The sequence below is a fragment of the Gopherus flavomarginatus genome, chromosome 4 (assembly GCF_025201925.1).
Source record: "Gopherus flavomarginatus isolate rGopFla2 chromosome 4, rGopFla2.mat.asm, whole genome shotgun sequence".
NCBI lineage: Eukaryota > Metazoa > Chordata > Testudines > Testudinidae > Gopherus > Gopherus flavomarginatus.
The window spans coordinates 69033838-69047293 of record NC_066620.1 but is presented as its reverse complement, the minus strand read 5'-3'; the positions used below and the strand labels follow the sequence as shown (position 1 = coordinate 69047293).

The window sequence follows — 13456 nt, the reverse complement described above, 5'->3', positions numbered from 1 at the left end:
GCTTTTTCAGGTGGGGGGGTTTTACTTTTGGGACTTATTCCTCTTGCATCTGGGGATCCTTAGGACACACATGAAACTTGTGTAGCTTAGTTTTTAGCTTAAAAATAAAGCTAGAATACGCACATTGTCTATATAGTACCATTAACAAGTAATAAATATTTCTGAATTTAAATTACACAGCACTTTCATCTGAACAAGATGCATAAATGAAGGAATCATGAGTGCTGTAACTCTTGAAACCAATGATTTTTTTTTCTTACTTATCAGGAAAAGTCGTCCAATAAAATTGAAACCAGCAATTCTTCACGGAAATCAGACAATCTGCGAGGGTGTGACTTACTTCAAGAGGTCTCTGTAACTATTCGAAGATTTAAAAAAACTTCTGTTTCAAAGGAAAGGTTAGTCTCTCTGTAAACTTGTTTTATTTAAATTTTTAGGTTTTTAACTTCATTATTTATGACTAATCATAATCTGAACATAGGTATTGCTAAATTTAGTTGACAGGAAAATATTTAAAATGATCATATATGAGTCTTAAATCTTCATACTGTGTAAACTGTAATGGGAGATCAAAATATTGTTTTCACTTAAAGAATGCCATAGATATGTATGACTAGACATATTCTGGTAGTGAGAAATTTTTCTGGCCTTCAAATGCAAATGTAACTAGCAGGGGTTTGTGTTCCGCTGCTGTAAACTAGATAATTGAAGTGAATCAGACTTCACTTTTTGAGGAAAAATCTTTCCCCATTCTTAGCTTATAGGTTGCCTAGTTTTTAAACAAAACTTAGCACTAAGTATCCATTTTACTTGAACAGTTGAACTTTTTTTCTGTTACTAATCTCTTCTTCTTTAGAGTTCAACGTTGTGCCATGTTACAGTTTTCAGAGTTCCATGAAAAACTCCTTAACACACTTTGCAAAAAGACAAATGATGGTCTGACCACAGAACATGCTCAAAGCCTTGTGTTAGATACCTTGTGTTGGCTGGCAGGAGTGCAATCAATTGGACCTGGCAGGTAGAAGAGATATTTCAATTAAATGCATGTAGTTACTTTTCAGTATCAAATTTCCTAAATATAAAAGCTTGTATAATTTTCCAAAGTACTTTTTTTTTTTTTTCTCCCCCCAGCTCAAAGGATGGGAATGAGAGCCTACTTTCTAAAACACGTAAATGTCTTTCTGATATAATACGCGTGTGCTTCTTTGAAGCAGGGAGGAGCATAGCCCACAAATGTGCACGGTTTCTAGCACTATGCATAAGGTTGGTGATCTATTTTAAGTTTGTGTAATACATGTTCTGAGGCTAATTCTATTTAGAGTTTACTTGTTTTTGTTATTTCTTGTAGTTAAATGTGCAAAATAATTTGATATGGTGGGAGTTAGAAAAGTTAATATACTAGTCCAGGGGTCGGTAACCTTTCAGAAGTGGTGTGCCAAGTCTTAATTTATTCACTCTAATTTAAGATTTCGCATGCCAGTAATACATTTTAACATTTTTAGAAGGTCTCTTTCTATAAGTCTATAATATATAACTAAACTATTGTATATAAAGTAAACAAAGTTTTTTTTAAAAAATGTTTAAGAAGCCTCATTTAAAATTAAATGACCAATGGCCAGGACCTGAGCACTCTGAGTGCCCCTGAAAATCAGCTCGCGTGTCATCTTTGGCATGCGTGCCATAGGTTGCCTACCCCTGTACTAGCCATTCACCTGGGAATACATATGCTTAAATATGTTTACAAGGGAGGTGAGAGCCTCTCTCAACTAATTTTATTTTCCCCGGTGGAAAAATGTTTATAACAAACTCCTTAGAATATCTTATGCAATGGTATCATAGTGCTTAGGGACTTCAAGAAGAATGAAATATGAACTTTCATAGAGCATTTGTTTTTTTGCTAGTAATGGCAAATGTGACCCAAGTCAGCAGGGGTTTGGATCTGTTCTTCTGAAGGCTTTGCTTGACAATATATCTTTTCTACCTGCTGCTGCAACTGGTGGTACGTATAAAATATTTTTGCTGTCATAGGCATATTGCATACCTATATTATCTGTTTTCCCTCACTCCTGTTTGATAGAAGAACAAGTTCTATTTGATTAGTATGAATTGCTTTTTGCCAATCTTCTGAAATACCCATCTATTACTATTCCATTTCAGAAGTGTGCCTCTTCTATTTAAATTAGTTTAGAGACTGTTATAATGTTTTCTAAAGCAGAATGCCTAGTGTTACCACTAGTTAAGGGCTGATGGGTGCTAAAGGGCTTAGGGATCAAAGCCTTGTTAAGAAGCTCTCAGCCTTGCCTAGCAGGCTGCTAGGCTCAGCACCGACACGATCTGCACACGGTCCCCCAGACAAACAGACCATATGGTATATTTCAGTCCAGCAGCAAGCACAGCACAACAAACACAAACATGCACACAACAGACAACAAACTTACCCCAAGGGTCATGTAACCTCCTCCTTCACCTGGAGAAGTCAATCACAAAACTCCCCTGTTAGCTGTTACTGCAAATAAAGCATGTGTTTAGAATTTTTGCTCTTTAGCCGTATATCTTAAGTGGCAAAATAGAATTAGTGCTGTAACTGTAACTATTTGTTACAAAATAAAGCCTTAAAGTTTACTTCTATCCAAGTGTATAAGATGATGAAGAGTGACATTTTTATATGTTAACTGATTTAGATTTTCCTTTGCTTTTTTCATATGGTTGCCAAGCTGTATGACATGAGTAACTTTTCTAGTTACTGAGGTAACAGACATTTGAAAATATAAGTATCATGATTGCTAAGTTAGGAAAAATGCATTGGAATGCATGGAATTAGGTTAATGTAATGTACATAAATTTTCATGAAACATTCTTCCAAAAAACAAAATCTAGCATTTGATTTTTCCAATAACTTAACCTTCTTGGCCAAGTTAGAGTTGTCAAGAAACATAGTTCTTAAAGTAAAAAACCGAAACAAACACCCCTCCCACCCCCAAAAATACTTAATGCTTTGTGTGCCGAAACAGCATTATCTTTAATAACTGTAGCTGGCTTGCTCCCTACAGTTCAAACAGTACTCCTAAGGATGAATCATACACACCTTCTAGTTGCAGAACACGCACATAAATCATATATGCATTAGAAAGAGACAGCATTGATATATAGTGCTGCTACGTAAATAAAACATGGTGGTTGTATGTTTCTCTCTCCTGATATCCTGAATATATAGTTTTTCTAATTATGGCATACTATACAATTAATAATGATATATGTGTTAGTATAGTATATATACGATATATATACAACATATGATATGCTATAATTAGAAAAACTAAGCAACTGTTATACAAAAAAGAGAAAAGGGTCAGTTACATCAAATGTTAATTTTCTACGTCTGTGAATGAATGAAACATTAATGTAATTTTAATTTACTATTTATTTTTAATGGTTATTGTTTCTAACTAAGGCAATACTGGTATTTTGTATATACTAATGTTACTTGCTGTAGCAATCTTAATTTTAAAGTTAACATTTTTTAGTATGGGAATGTTTCTAAAGGGATTGTTTAACAAATAGTTACACACTTGCACTATAAATTAATGCTGTTAATATAAATTAATTTATTAATAAATTTGACTCTCTACTATGTTAACTAAACTACTTTAATACAGACATTTTCCTGAGGAATTTCCTTTTCTTGAGTTCTAAAGTTGAGCTGATGTTCAAATGTAAAATTCAGACGGAGGTTAAAATACTTGAATGATACAAAATACTAAAGCTTTTTAGGAAGTGACTGTTTTTACATTTCATTTTCAATATTTGATACTTAAATTTGCCATTTTTGTTAATTTATTCTGAGCTTTTTTCAATGCAATGTTAGCCATATTTCTGTTCAATTGAAATTCCTGTTCCCTTCTTTAGGATCTGTGTACTGGTATTTTGTATTGCTGAATTATGTGAAGGATGAAGATTTGGCAGGATGCAGTACAGCTTGTGCATCCTTGCTAACTGCTGTGTCCAGACAATTGCAGGATCGACTAACACCCATGGAAGCTTTACTTCAAACAAGGTATTGAGAGGAAAATATGTAGTTGTATGCACATTTTCTTGTAAGCCTGCTGTTGACTCAAATTCTTTAAAAATGTTTCATTTTGAATGATCTTATTAGACACTGTCAAGTAACTTCTTGTTTCTTTCCATAGTTTGTAGTACTGGTACAAGTATGATCTGGCTCAGTTTATTGCTGTGTCCACCATATTTTTAAAATGCTGGTCCAAAGGACAAATTCCAGGTCTAAAAACCTGGACCAACTCCCTGTAAAAATGGGTCTATGTATAAATTAAATAGCAATACTATTCCAGGCTGTGGTGGTGGTTGGTCTGTTTAGTGAAAGAGATCTATCTGGTCAACTTCTGGAGAGTGTGGGAGGGATATCAAGCAAACTGGTGTTGACAATTCTGTAGGTTGCAGTTTCCTGTACCCCATTCCGGTGCTATGAAGCACTGTACTGTTGCAGGTACTTCTTGCAGATTGTAACAATTGTTGTTTGTTTTGCCACTGTTAGTCAAACTTATTAAAAACATGAAGGGTCTGAATAGAGGAGGAATTAGAGAGGATCCTGAGTCTCTAGATGGAAATCTATAAATCCCGCAGGCTGGCACTTAAAGGGATATAACCTTGAAATGTGGTCAGTTACGACTGAATTAGTTTCAGGCATTATACCTACGTCTGTGTTTCCACCAACATTTTCTCCTACACTGAATGAAATTGACTGGACAGTATTTTGTGTGCAGTGTAGTTGTAGCTGTCAGTCCCAGGATATTAGAAACACAAGGTGTGGACCAACTTCTATTGGTGAGAGACTAGCTTTCAAGCTACACAGAGCTGGAGATTAAAGTTAGAGAAGAACCTGACTGACTGCATGTCAGGCAGAGCTTCATGAAGAGAGCTCATTGTTGGGTGAAAAACAAGGTCCACTTCAATGTAGGTTTAAACAGTGTCTTTTAGCCTGCATTTTGCATGTTTTAAGACAATGCTATTATCACCAATGAATTACATATTCACGAAAAACAGCTAAGACAAGAAGGATAATTGATTGATTTGTTACCTCTCCTGGGACAGGGCAACTCTTGTAAAATCTCTGATCGCTGCTGTGTTCTTCCCCTCTGTCTTCTCCACTTTCTTGTTGTAAATCACCTTTCTTTTTTCTTATTCCATAACTTTGCACAGACTGAGCTTATCCAGTAACCTCATCTTTGTACCTATCTATTCTAATCCCCCCACCCCCCAAACTAAAACATTCTCATACATAAACCTCAGCAATTAACCTAATCTAATATGTTTTTTGCTTATCCCACTAAAACTTACTTTTTATCATAGATGACTTATGTCATCTGTTCTCTATCATCATTTCTGGCTTAATCTAGTTGTTTTTATCTTATGACTCTGTTTTTGTGGCTTTGGGTTTTTACTGGTTAGCTTCTTTTTGTTAGGAGGGGCTGGAGGGCACCTGAAGTTGTTAAAAATTCTTTCATGACGCTCTGCTTTACTCTGCTCTTTACTCAGACCAAGGTTTTTTGCAAATAAACCACACAAACCGTGTTTCATGGTTTGCACAACTCTGAAGCTGTTTCAGCTACATTCTGAAATGCTACCGTGACGCATACAAGAGAAGAAATTCCTTCGTGTTTTCTTAACTATAATATTCATTTCTTTAACATTAGTGAGTGTATATATATTTGACTAACAAGTCATTACACAGCTTTCTAACACCATGCTAGTGATGCTCTGTGATCTGTGCATGCTGCCTGTTAGTTTCCAATCAGTGTTTAAAGGTATTGGTTTTAACCGAGAACACCTTAGATGTCCAGGGACCATCTTACCTGAGACATCTCTCTTCCTTTCTAATACCTCTGCAGTTGAGATGAGCTAAGGAACACCAGAAGAAGCATCTTTCTCATCATGTCTACAAATATCACAGCCTTCATTATGAGCTGATAACTCTGCTCCTTGGCATTCCCAGTGTGGCTTTACCTGTTAATCAAGGCAAACTTGCTGCCTTTTTGTGCTGTTGAGATTTCACACCCATGATGTACCATTCTTGTGTTATAAAATATATATATAAGTATAAAACAAAGCTGCTTATATATTTAAAAAATCAGAAAATGAGGTTTTTCCTACTGACTTATTTGTAGAATGCTGCATGTTTACAAAGGTAAAGGTGAATGTAATGGTATGTAGTTCAATTCAACAAAATATGAAATATCATCTTTGTAGTGTTCTAGGAGTCCCATCAAATTATTGAGGTTAATGTGCTTGCATGGTCTCCCCTTCTTCCACACTCTCTCTTAAATAATTGAAGTCAAATCATCATCAGGAAAAAGATAGCATGTGTAATATGTAGCCACATTCTGTTTTTTTTTTAATAAATAAGATAACCACTAGTAGATTTTTCACTATGGAGCATTTTATGGAGTATATGTTTGATAGTATTCATAGTCTCTGCAACTTTTGTTTCCTATTTTTTCTCATCACCACCATCGGTTGGTATAATACTTGGTAATCATGTGTAAACAGGTGTTCATATTGTCTGTGAATGAGCAGATACACTTTTGGTGACTAGCTACTGCCATGGGGAAAAAGCCACATGAGTAAATGCTTGAGAAGGGATAGTTCAAGTGGTGTACAACTATGGGGATGGTTTCTTATCCCTCTTGAGCTGCCAAAGAATATATATATGGGGGAGAGGGAGAGACAAATGACAGTATCACACAGAGAGCCATCAACTATCAGCTCAACCCTACTTCAGCTGAACCTTGCATGAGCTGTTAAACATCTCCAATATCTCCAAAGTACTCCAGACTCTCTTCATTTGCACTATCACTGCTGTATTGCTGTTTTGATCCTCTGAATGACTCAGCATTGCCTAGCATTAGATTGGAGTTTTGTCAAAGACACTTAAACATCATGTGGTTTTTACTTCTGGGGTGTCTCCTTTCCCCCAGCATTAGAAAGTACCAAATGATATTTCACATGTAGCCACAACATAATGCTTTTGTGAGGAGATGCAACTTTTTTTGTTCCCGTGCAACACCTGTTGTTGACTACTTTTTCCATTAGGCAAATCAGTGCAGTGACTTAATGCTAGTATCATCCCAAAGAAAAAAGACGTGCCATTGTAAAGGATCTCATGATGTCTTTGGTAGCAGACAGTCTGTCCATGCAAATTGTGGTAGTCTGACTTCTGGGGCTGTGTGGAACAGTACATGTAGAGACTGTGGATGACAGTATGATGATCATATCCATACTAAGCATGTTGAACTGTCTATCTCCTTCATTACCACCTACTTCATGTGGTGAAGCTCTCTGAGCACAGACTGGTCAGTTTCACCACTGCTATTCAGTAATGGACAGCAATGAAACTTGTAAGAATCATGTCAATTTCAGTCAGTGCTTGCCAGGTTTCCAGAGTTTCTGGCATGGCAGAGATGCTGTGCTGACTGCCTTGGAATCAGGGTGCTGGTGCTTCCAGTCTGTGGAGGCTTGAAGTCTTGAGGGTCCCTAGACCTGGAGCAATCCCTGTGATGGGGTGTCCCACAGCTGTGGACCCTGGAAGCCTGTCCCGGGACTTCCAGACTCCCAGGCCAACTGATTCCCTGAGTTTGCCCAACTCTTGGGGTAGCGGGCCTCAAGAGTTGGAAAGCCTGAGGGTCCTCAGCTCCTTTGCAGTCTGTATGGCAGCACTGTCCCAAAATTGTGGACTCTGGGATTCAGGTGCAAACGTAAACCTATAAGTGGGCTGCTGAGGAGCTAGGCAGATGAGCTGGCAGGCAAGTTTTGAAACCTCATCTAGGTACTATTGGAAGATTAGTTAAAATCAACGTGTTTCTGCACAATGTTTAGTTTTCAATAAATTGCTATTTTTCTGTTGAAAACATGCTCCATGAGAACATTTCCAACTAGCTGTCTTTGCCAGAGAGATGTAGGGCATGCTGAAAACACAATCTTTGTGGAAGACTGAATGACTTTGGGTTCTGGGAGAAAAGTGGTATATCTTTACCAGCTGGCTGAGTTAAAGCAGTAATCTAATGTGTGAGTGTTTGTATACTGCTATGCTGCTGGGTGGCTATTGGGCATATGAATTATAATTCTTAAGGGTCTGTGGCTTTCTTATGTTGGAGAATATTTTCAAGACAATATTGTATTAAGTCTTAGACTGTTCTAGTGACAATTGCTTAGTCAAGGTAGTAGGCTGTCCACCAGCGTGTGCCAATTTAGAGGATTTTAGTGAAATATGAATAATTGGTAACCTCAAAGATCCATTCAGTAAATGAAAGGCGTGTGAGTTTTAGTCCACTGAAATAATACAGCCAAGATCCTAAATGAACTACTTGGCTTTTTGTCTCTTTGTGAGTCTCTATGCATTCTTAAATAATTTATAGTTACAGCTTGGTGTCTGAAGAAGAAGTGTTAAACTGTCTTATTCTGTTTGCAGATATGGATTATATAGTTCACCTTTTGATCCAGTTCTCTTTGATTTGGAAATGAGTGGCTCTTCCTGTAAGAATGTATACAACAGCAGCATTGGTGTACAATCAGATGAAATTGATTTATCTGATGTTCTTTCAGGTATGCACACTTTAAAAAATTATACTTGATCTGAAACTTTTTTAAAATAGTAACTCTTAAGAATGTCTTCCCCCCCTTTTATTGGTTTACTAAGCATTTAGTATTGTAGTCTTTAAGTGACTCTGTATTTTAACCTTTGATTAGATTTGTGAAAGTGTAAAACATTGTCTGAGAACTGAAGAGCACATATCTGTCTCTGAAAGTGACTTGCCTCAACTTGTTTGCATGACTTTTTAAAGATAATTGCTTTCATGCATAGACTCTGGGGACTTAGATGTTCATGACTCCTATGTTTTTTAGGTAGACACTTGTTTTGATGCTTTTTCAAATGTGGAGCCCAGGCATTACATGTCACTGATTAATTTGTGTGTCATTATGAAAACCCTCTCTGTTGCTCAGGCATTAATTTTTTAATTTGTTTGTTTCACCCATACATTTGTGATTGATATTTCCTTCCCACTAAACCCTCAGTTTCCTTTTTTCCCCTTTCATCTAAAAACTCTGTGTGTGTGTGTGTGTGTGGCTTTTTTTTTTTAATGCCTTCTACACTTCTAGCAATGAGTTGTTCACACTACAGCCTGTTGTCATTAAAAGTGCATTCACCAGTCCAGAGGAAATCCATCTTGGTGTGTCAAGCTTTTAGAGCTGCCTCTCAGCTCAATGTGAAAACTCTGGTGCTGGTCATCCAAACGCTGTCTTCATCAGTCATGCAATTCCCTAAAGACGGAACAGTCTGACTTGACTGAGCCTGGCTCCCCTCTTAAACCCCCTTCCCCCAAAAGACAAGTATGGAGGTCAAGGATCAAGAGATATTTAGATGGGTTAAAAAACGTCAAGAGGCTTTATTTTTGTCAACTCTATCAAAAAAACAGGACCAACCCCAACTAAATCATCCCAGCCGGGCTTGACAAAGGCCCGGCTGGGATGATTTATTTGGGGTTGGTCCTGCTTTGAGCAGGGGGTTCAGCTAGATGACCTCCTGAGGTCTCTTCCAACCCTAATCTTCTATGATTCTATGAATACTAAATATCTAAGAAGTCAAGACACTTAGTGGATAGCAGTCCTGAAGATGATGAATTGACATCCTTCCCACCCACCCCTTCCTGATTTTTGTGTCTGACTACTCTGGAAAGTTGATTAACATGTATTATTTGTCCCCATCACTGGAATAAATTATACCTGGAGGAAGCTAATTTTACTCCAGTTAGAGGTCTCTCACCCCTCAGCCTAGAAGGAAGTTGGGGATTGAGGTAGGATTCTTTTCTTGTTTCTGATGAACTTGAAAAAGTTACATTTTGCGTGCAACATGGCAAAGGGATCAATCAACTTAATGAAACTGATAATTTTACTTTACTCAATAGCTCAATTTTTCAGCTGATTAAAATATTCTTTAGCTGAGGATACTATTCTTAAGTTCCCCAAAAGAAGCATAGTGACTAAGAACTATAAAATCTATTTTCTTTGCAGTACTGGACCACTGCCATGTCTGATGATAGTCTCTGCTTATACCTCTCTTCATTGAGTTAATAAACTTTCTTCTGTTCTTAAGTCTAAGGATAAACGTGTCAGAAAAAATTACCAAGGGAATCAAGTGGCCATCTTCACTTATGTGTAACTACATAGGTAATACTTCATCTTAGTGATTCTACTATAATTAGTTGAAGTGCTCCGGCCATTGAACAGTTCTCTTTCTTATGGGATTTTTTTTACCGTAGCCTGATTTGAATGTCAGAACAGCATTACCTTTTAAGGTTAAATCATTGCATTCAAAGCTGTCTTAAACCAGTGGAAGACAAGGCACTATCACGACTCACTCTTGTAATATTTAGTTCTTTGGGCTGTTTTGATATAGGTGGCAGATTATAGCCCCCAAACCAAAGTGCACTCTTAACGTAAGTTCCTGCTTGATCCCCAATTTTCTGTTAATCTGATTGTCCTCTTTTTTTATAGTTGCTGCAGTTAGAAGGGTAAGCAAAATTAATCCTTTTTTAGCAGAACTATTCCTCAAGCTTTTCTTAAACTAAGTAGTTTTGCCTTTGCGTCACACTCTTCATTTTAGTTAAGACAAATCTTGTTACTTTGCATCTGTCTGATAACTATGCATCTAAAGTGAATTCTCCTTCATAACTTGAACCTCCCTCAGAGTCCTAAAGTTCTTCCAAGAAATCTTGGTAATCTTTGTTTACTCTATGGAAGTCCTAAGGGCAGGGTTAAACCCATTAAAGCTGCCATTGCTCATTGGGTCAGAGTCACCATCCAAGAAAGCATGTATTTTTTCTAACAAGCAATTTCCCCAAGGTATCTCTGACCATTCAACCAGGTCAGTATCTATGGCTATGTCTACACTACCGCAGTAAGTCTACCTAAGTTAAGCAACTCCAGCTACATGAACAATGTAGCTGGAGTCGATGTAGCTTAGGTCACCTTACGGCGGTGTCTACACCACGCTGGGTTGACTGGAGAGACTCTCTCCTGTTGACTTAGCTTACGCCTCTCATTCCTGGTGGAGTACCAGGTTCGACCAGAGAGCGCTCTGCCATTGATTTACCAGGTCTTCATTAAACCCACTAAATCGACCCTGGATGCATCAGTCACCAGAGCATTGATCCTGCGGCAGTGTAGACATAGATTTCTCTGTCCAGGAGATAACTTTGCAAGTTTTGGAAATAACCTGCCATCTGGTTTTCTCTTCGCTCCGGTTACTACAAATTTAATGAGATGTTAGCTGCTGATTAACTTCTGAATCTATTACATTATACTATTTAAATGTGTTCTTGCCTCTTCTCAGACTTGTTCTTTCCTCTATATCTTAGAGCTTTTAAATCACGGTAGTTAGGCTTGTGGCTTAATGTTTTGAAATACTGGAAGATAATCTGATGGAAGAGATGAGTGTTAAATGTTGCTGATTATAGTGTCAAGTTTGGAAGTACTCTCCTTAGGTTTCCTGGCCAACGTAAAGGATTCTAATACTGAGCTTTGATGGTCTAGAAAAATCTTTGAACTTGCCCCAAACACATCCATGAGTGTGAGTGGATCTTATCAATAAATGTTACTTAGGGTTGGTGAATGTACTTTTTGCGAGTCAAAATTTTGCCAATCCTTCCACAGAGTGCAGCCTTGATTCTTAGCTTATTTCTGCTGTTTTGTTCCTATCCTCTGACCAGATAGCACTTTGAGCTACAATTAGAACGTTCAAATATACCTAAAGATACATTTCTAAAAAAATTAATGTATATGTTACAGTAGCTTTATTAAATTGTTTCCTCCTGAAATGTTGGGTGAGAATATGCTCAGATTCTATTTAACTTCTGACGCAGTCCATACTTGAAAAATCTAATGACCACTATCAAAAGAATATTAAATGATGAACAAAACATTTTTTTCTTACAGGGAATGGGAAGATTGGTGGTGGTGCAGCAGCTGAGGGTAGTTTTACCTCCCTTACTGGACTCCTGGAAGTTGAGCCTCTGCACTTTACCTGTGTCTCAACTAGTGATGGAACTAGGATAGAAAGGGACGATGCAAGTACGTTTACTGGTATATACAACCTTTTATTATTTCTACTTAGTTAAGATGCAAAAAACAATGTATTCTATATATTTAAATGCCATTTATCCAACACTTTTTTCAAACAACTTTAGAAGTTGCATAAACCTTAAAATTTTAATTTGTTTAATGGCAACATACGCTTTCTTAGAGATTTGACAAACAATTTAAGGAGACCAAATTTAAATTTAGAAGATCGAATTTAACTGTGTATAGCACATTAGCGTATGTTTGCATTACAACCCCACATGGCAAAAGAAATTGGTTACAGTAACCACTCATTGAGTAACACTTTTATTTAGGTGTGTGTTGAATGTACATTTAGACATAGTGCATAAACTACAACTTTTGTAACACACAAGAAAATATTACTTTTTCCAGTTTGCTATGTGAGAAAATTACGACTTGATACTTTCTCTCTAGCTTGCTTTTAGCCTGCTCTTTTATTATTAACTTATAAAGGAATTAAATATGCTGTGTAGAAGTGCTTTTTGTGCTTCTTTTCTACATACATTTTTTTTTTCTTTTTGTTCCATGCCAGTGAGTACCTTTGGGGTTACCCCAGCAGTTGGTGGCCTCTCATCTGGGACGGTTGGGGAAGCCTCGACAGCACTGAGTTCAGCAGCCCAGGTAGCTTTGCAGTCTCTCTCTCATGCAATGGCCTCAGCCGAGCAACAGCTCCAGGTGCTGCAAGAGAAACAGCAGCAGCTTTTGAAGCTTCAGCAACAGGTTGGAGGCTATTTGGCTATTTTTTCATGCTGTCTCTAAACTTCAAAAGCTGAGAAAGTAGTTACAGAGCTATCCCCCCTTTTTTTTCCTTTTTCTTTTCTCCATTTTCATAGTATATTCTGTGAGGAGGGAACAGCTCTGGGCTGAGGATCACGTTCATTAAACAAAACAATGAAATTGTTTACCGTGCGATTTTCAAAAACTTTTTTTTTTTCTCCTTTCAAATTCTATTTTTGTACATGTGAGATTTTGAGGGGGGGAAATTTGATCAGTGTCATTCACTTTCATAAAGAATATACTTTTGATTTAACAAGCAGAAGAGCAACATAGTCAAGGAACCACACTGGAATTAAAAGAAAGAGAAGTTGCCATTAATAATGATACTAGGTTACACAAAATAAAAATCCTATATGGTAAAGTGGTGATTTGTATGCAATTTTACTTTTTCCTTAATGAAATTCTAGTTCTTGTTGCATTATACATCTCCATTTTATTTTAGGGATAATTACACAAATTTGAAAGTGAATGTTGGTGAGAGACACAACAGTAGCTGGTCCAATAAAAGAGA

General features: G+C 37.1%; 1 protein-coding gene across 1 annotated transcript in view; it reads left to right on the top strand.

Moving 5' to 3' along the window:
- The window catches only part of BIRC6 (baculoviral IAP repeat containing 6), a 349123-nt gene that overhangs the window by 65276 nt on the left and 270391 nt on the right, over positions 1-13456 (top strand). Inside the window, 8 exon segments of the mRNA XM_050951314.1 lie at positions 268-398; positions 857-1018; positions 1132-1263; positions 1902-1999; positions 3907-4054; positions 8480-8613; positions 12004-12138; positions 12701-12888. Of these exon segments, the coding sequence (XP_050807271.1) occupies positions 268-398; positions 857-1018; positions 1132-1263; positions 1902-1999; positions 3907-4054; positions 8480-8613; positions 12004-12138; positions 12701-12888 (1128 nt within the window).